General features: G+C 44.3%; 1 protein-coding gene across 1 annotated transcript; it reads left to right on the top strand.

Annotated features, from left to right (window-relative positions):
* The first annotated feature begins 363 nt into the window (after positions 1 to 363).
* Positions 364 to 6360, top strand: LOC127314761 (protein PSK SIMULATOR 1). Its single transcript, XM_051345287.2, has 12 exons — positions 364 to 804; positions 2253 to 2557; positions 2648 to 2740; positions 2842 to 2932; positions 3274 to 3367; positions 3935 to 4029; positions 4208 to 4277; positions 4367 to 4467; positions 4884 to 5000; positions 5268 to 5344; positions 5440 to 5484; positions 5598 to 6360. The coding sequence occupies exons 1-12, from the start codon at positions 610 to 612 to the stop codon at positions 6130 to 6132; spliced, it is 1818 nt and encodes a 605-aa protein (XP_051201247.1). The 5' UTR covers positions 364 to 609; the 3' UTR covers positions 6133 to 6360.

Below are 6360 nucleotides of genomic sequence, written 5' to 3'. Positions count from 1 at the left end.
ACCTGGGTGCAACTCATGTGCATGAATCTCGAAGCGAATTGAATGGTTTTGATATTATTTTCTCGGTTACCACGTAGACGTAACTATGGAAATCTCGGATGCAACTCATTTGCCACTAGCGAAATCTTAGTTGCAACCCACTTACAACGAGACGAAGCGTGAGGGTATTCTAGTGGTTGAGGAGTGGTGAGAATTATCAACTCCGTAGTAGTGTAATCCATAGGAATAACCAGGGTTTAAAAAGTTGAGACAACTTTTTTGACAATGATAAAGCTACAAAGCGGGGAAAGGAAGCTAGCTAGTCCGAGGAGGAGGATAGCGTGGGAACAAGTCAAAGGTTGCGAACGCAGCTCGACGGCGACCAACGACGACCAGAACCCAAAAAGAACAAAAACAAATCAATTCCAACTAGTAGTACCATCAGGCATCAGCGATAGCCTTCCTCCCCGTCCCATTCCATTCTCTTCCCTCTCCCCTCCTCCAATCCCGCGCCACTTGCCACTCCGGCCTTGATCACCACCCAACTCGCCGCCGCGCCGGAGCTCCGGCGACCGACTAGGCGAGGCGTCGACCAGTTTGATCGATCGATTGATTGATTGCCTGTGCACCATGGGGTGCGTGTTTTCGACGCGGACGCGGGAGCGGAAGGAGCCGCGGGCGGCGCGGTCGGTCCAGCAGCAGCAGCAGGCGCAGCAGGCGCTCGGGGCGGCCTACGACGCGCGCCGGAGCAGGTACGGCCCCGGGGACTACGACTCCGGGGAGCTCGCCATCCGGCCGCCGCACAAGCCGCACCCGTCCAACAAGGTACCATGCTCTGCTCCACCACTGCTCCTCCCCCATCAGCTCATCGTTACCTCTTACTCTGTTCATTCCTCCCCCCTGCCCCCTCCCTCGCCGCGCTCGCCGGCCGTGCTGCCTGCTGCAGGCTCCGGCCGGCGACCTCTGGTTCGCGAGTAGTTCTCGGTTCAGCTTCAGCATGGTCGATTGCGGGAAAATATCAGTAATTTACGCTCTAACTAACGGGATGTTAGCCGGCCGGTGCCCAATTCGAGGAGGCAGCTCTTCCCGGCAAGACTCCGGATTGCGTCTCGAATGAATGATACACCCGATCATGACGACGCTCAAGCTATCCTGGCCAGTCATCTCAGGCGAAGCTAATTCCAGCTTCTTGGACATAGTTAGCTCCGTCCGGAGTCCGATTCAGCACAGTACTTTGACGAACTTGAGGAATCAATCAGCGTGGGGACAGACAGATACAGGGGGCATAGCCGAAAACGAGCTGCGGAGTCCAAACGCAATGCGAAGTCAATCTAGGCGGCCGTTGTCTTTTCACATTCGAAGCCCGGTCACACCACACGGAGGAGGATCGATATTCCTTTCACTCGGATACGTGGAGGCCGAGTATTTTACACCCAAGGTTGCTGTCAGTCTCACCCATAGTCTACGTACGTACCCGTTGGACCGGTCAGGCCAGTGACCCGGACGGAACCTTCTGCCTCTGTTGCTTCCGTTGACCAGTTTTTCGATGCATCCATCAATGGAGCTTTATGATACCACTGTTCAAATCATGGACATGAACTTCTGCCTCTGTGCCTTCTGTTGACTATGCCATCAGTGGAGCTTGAGATGCTGTGCAGATCATGGGCTTGGCCTCACATCAAGTTGCTGTTGAAATATATGAATGGTGAAGTGCAGACTGTATGATGAAAACGAAGTAATCCTGGTGTATGTTGCTGTTGAATTTTTTTTACGGTTGAGCTTGACTGCTACGTCGTACCTGGAGGTGGCAAATCTAGATACATGGTACTGAAACTGAAGAGTTCAACGCCGTCAGTTGTCGATTGCCATATCTCCCCAGTGCTGGTAGCAAGTGTTCCAGGTCTACTTTGATGCGGCCAGCGAGCATCAGGCCATCAGGGGATCATCTTGGATAGAACGGAATACTTGGAAGGATTATCGAGTAGCCTTGAAGGAGTAGTAGCATGCACTTCAACTTGGAAATTTGGAATTAGTAGTAGTATTTCATAATTCTGAAACCACATTAATATGTTCAACGAAATTAGTTCAAAATAAGCCTGTATTTGTTTTTTTAGTTTCTTTATACAAAACAACTGTTATATTTCTTAAAGTGACAAAGATCTCTTCCTTCTTTTTTTTGATAAAGATCTCTCCTTCTTTGCTTTGTGCTATCGAATGTTATCTGTCTTTGTAGCCTTTTTTCCCATTAACTCTGACATACTAAGTCATGCCAGGTATCGGACACAGGTACATTCTTTCTGGAGAAGGCTGTCGACGTGTTAGATACCCTCGGCAGTGGCATCGCAAGTTTGAACCATGGCAGCGGGTTTCTCTACGGTGGAACAAACCGGGGAAATAAAGTCGATATTTTGTCGTTTGAAGTCGCAAATACGATAGCAAAAGCTTCTTCTTTGTGGAGATCATGTTCCGACGAGAGTATAAAGGAACTGAAGGAGGAAATTTTGCATTCAGACGGTGTGCGGATATTGATTTCTTCCAACTCTGCTGAGCTCTTGCATATTGCTGCCATCGACAAAAGGTATGGTTGGTTAGATAGTAAGGTTTAACATTTTCTTGATTCATCTTACCGTGATTGTGGTTGATGTGGACTTTAAATGGAACCCAACAGGGAAGAGCTTGCCATATTTTCGAGGGAAGTAATTCGATTTGGTGACCTTTGTAAAGACCCCATATGGCATAACTTGGGACGCTATTTTGACAAGTATGCTTCTCAGAATTATGCATTTCATTTCAGCATGTCATTATTTACGTACTTATCAGCATTTCTTGTTCTGAAACTCTGTGGATTACTCTGATATGCAGGTTAACGAAAGAAGTCACGCCCCAGGATCATTCAAAAGAGCATATCGAAATAACTGTCAAACAGTTGATTAGTTTGGCTCAAAACACTTCTGTATGTTTCTGCTTAATTTCCACAGTTCTATACTCTACGAGTTGCCTGTACTTGCTAATAATTATTAAGTTCAACATTCTTGAAAAAATTCTCAAAAAAATTCTTACGCTTATGCAACGTAGAAGTGGCATGGTCATCATTACTATTATACTTCTTCAAATTATTGAGCAGCTAAATATCTTAAATGGAAAAAGAATCTTTCAGTATGTTCTTAACTAATAATAGTTGAGTGTCTTGCATATTAGCCAGCTAGAACTAAGGTTTGAGGGTGGATAAAAGCATTTTTGCATTCATACATTGGGTTGAAGCTTTATGCTGATGAGCTAGTTCTATAACTGCAGGAGCTTTACCATGAACTGCACGCACTGGATAGATTTGAGCAGGATTTTAAAAGGAAATTTCAAGAAGAGGAGTCTGTGCCAGCAGCTAGAAGAGGTACGACCAGGATGATGACATTGTTCTTAAACAACTTCATATATGCTAATACTGCATGCATATTGCCTTCCCAGTATCTCACCTGGAAATAACGACTGTACTATTAACATAAAAAGTTACTACAACGAGCATTGTAGCTTTCTATTATCAGGGGAAAATGATGCTTTTGTTGGTTGTGGTTCGTAGCCATTTTTTTACCATGAATTTCACTTGGTCTAGTAAGAAAGTTGATCAAGGAAAAATGTTCTCTGCTGATATTTCATCTTACCTACTGCAATATCCAATTGAGCCATTTTTTTACACATGATGTAATAAATAGTGGTGAACCAAGCATCACAGCTAGGGCATACATTGGGAACCAGTACTTAGAGGAAAATTCTACATATTTAGAGAATGAGCTTTAAGAAAAGGCAATTCATATTCCTGCCCGTGCCATTGCAGTGATTCTGATAATACTTAATTATCTTTGTCACATTATACTTTTATGGATGATACTGAGTATGGCACACCATGTATTCAGTTTTCAATTAGAGATATTTATTGTATTGATTTTTTTGCTCTTTGCAGAGAGTGTTATGATCTTGCATAGTGAACTAAAGCGCCAAAGGAATCTTGTGAAAAAATTGAAGAAGAAATCCTTGTGGTCCAGACCTTTGGAGGATGTAATTACCTTCATCCACATTTTCTTCATTACTTTATATCCTGGATTTATGGAATACTTTCTGTTGGGTTATGCCTGGTAGTGTAATATTGATATATTTTTTGTAAATGTGTTACTTGCATATTTTTTTTATTTGCTTTGTATAATGCTAACATTGCTTTGCATTATCCTCTATTCAGATTGTGGAAAAGCTTGTTGAAATCGCCATTTTTCTTGATAGACAACTCCGGGATGCATTCGGTGAAGTTGGTTAGTAATAGTAAATTAGCTGCTTCATAGTTTGCAGAAAATGTGTCTGGCAATACCCTGATACCTCTTTGAATAAACAACTTCTGTAGGTACTGAATTCGTCAGTTATGAGCAAGTTCAGAACAAAAGGCTAGGCCCCTGTGGTTTGGCACTACACTACGCTAACATTATCAATCAGATTGAAAATATAGTAAGTTAATTTGATGACCCATGTGATGTTTATTGTTTTTTTTTTCGATAAAGGGTGCTTGTGATGTTTATTGTGCTTGCTTATTGTCCCACTTTCCTTTATGTAGTCAATTTTCACGTGAACTTAATGTTGATGAACAATGCATCTATTTATTTCCCTTTCCTTCCGATGAACATAACTATTAGTAGTGAAGAATCACCTATATTTGTCTGATTACCTGGCAGAAATATCTGTCTGTCCCCTAGCTGCAAAAATAGCAATTCCGAAGTCATTTTAAACAAGTGACAATATCATGTTGCATATATTATATCGCCATAGTCTACATGCTTCAGTCCACTTTATAGCATTCTCTGACGCGTCATGTATCAAGAAATAAGGAAGTGCATAAAGTTTTCAATCCATATATACATATGCAGGTTTCTCGACCACTCTCTCTTCCTCCTAGCGCTAGGGACAACCTGTACCATGGACTACCAATAACAGTGAAGTCAGCTCTGCGGTCACGGTTGCAATCAGTTAATACTGAAGAGGAGGTTTGTGTTATAAAACGTTGCAGATGATTTTTATTTATGCACATTTAATCTGAAGTAGAAAGTAAAACTGGTGGATCCACCTTAGCTCCAGTAATAGATTTTAAATTTATGTGTGTCCATAGACATGTTTTAGTTCTGAAACACTGAAAACTCAGTTGTCCTTCGGGTAAATGAGCTTTTTCTTTACAAGAACCATGTCTTGTTTTATTGGTATTACTCGTACATCAAAGCGTATTGCTAACTGGGACCCTTTGTTATTCTCTGCAGCGTAGTGTATCTCAAATAAAAGCTGAAATGCAGAAAACCCTCCGCTGGATTCTGCCAATAGCAGAAAACACAACAAGGTAGTTTGAGATTTTGTACCAACCATTCTGATTTCTGACCACAGTTTTTTTTTCTCCCTCTCACCAAAACTCACTGCTTTGCACACTTGTACCAGAGCACACCAAGGATTCGGATGGGTCGGCGAATGGGCAAACTTCGGGTCAGTCTTAAATAGCATAATAATCACCTAATCTTATTCCCTTTTGAATTTTTCATCGATCAAACAGCCTCTACGCTTGTTCGTAACACAGCCTAACGTGACGGATTTTCCAGGAGCGACATGGACGAGAAGTCAGGGTCCCGGCATGCCGTCAGCCGGGTGCAGACGCTCCACCATGCCGACAAGGCGGCAACGGAGCATCACATGCTGGAGCTTGTGGTGCTGCTCCACCAGCTGGTTGTGCAGGTGAAGAGCCGAGGCTACGGGCACAACAAGTCAGGGAGGCGGGACCGGTCCCGATCTTCCCGCAGAGGTTCATCGGAACTGGCACGATCTGGTGACACCAAGCACACCACGTCTCCGATGCACGACGGTGGCACATGCCCGAGTCCGCTATCGGACTCGGAGCGCGAGACGTTGGACCACCTGGCCTTCCGGAGGACGACGAGTTACGGCAGGAGCAAGAGCTGCGAGCCCCGGCCCGGGAAGGCGAGCAGGGCGAACAGGAGCTGGGACGCATGCCGGAGCCACGGGAGCTCGCCGGCGAGGGAGTTCGGTCGGGACTCAGCGCCAGGATGTGACCAGATGGCGAGGGACCTGGATGTAATTGATGGGCTGGGCAGACTGACTCTATCATCATTTAGTTAGAAGAGAAGAGGTATATGGTGCATGCACAGAGTAGGTATTCTTTTGCGGTATTCTTCCGGCGAGTTCGATCGGTCGTATATATCTTGTATATGTGTGTGGTATGCATTTTTATATAAGTTCCCTTAGTTCATGTACATATAGATTACATATTTGCCACACTTCAGAAGTATTACAGAAAAAAAAGTTGGGGGTGGTTTGAGTGGAAATATAACAAGAGCAGGTTCAGAA

This window comes from Lolium perenne, chromosome 7 (assembly GCF_019359855.2).
Source record: "Lolium perenne isolate Kyuss_39 chromosome 7, Kyuss_2.0, whole genome shotgun sequence".
Classification (NCBI taxonomy): domain Eukaryota; kingdom Viridiplantae; phylum Streptophyta; class Magnoliopsida; order Poales; family Poaceae; genus Lolium; species Lolium perenne.
This window is presented reverse-complemented; position numbering and strand designations above follow the sequence as displayed.

Coding starts and splice junctions, on each gene's coding strand:
- LOC127314761 (XM_051345287.2), top strand. CDS start 610: ATGGGGTGCGTGTTTTCGACGCGGACGCGGGAGCGGAAGGAGCCGCGG. Junction 805..2,252: donor AGCCGCACCCGTCCAACAAG/GTACCATGCTCT, acceptor AAGTCATGCCAG/GTATCGGACACAGGTACATT. Junction 4,030..4,207: donor GGTCCAGACCTTTGGAGGAT/GTAATTACCTTC, acceptor TCCTCTATTCAG/ATTGTGGAAAAGCTTGTTGA.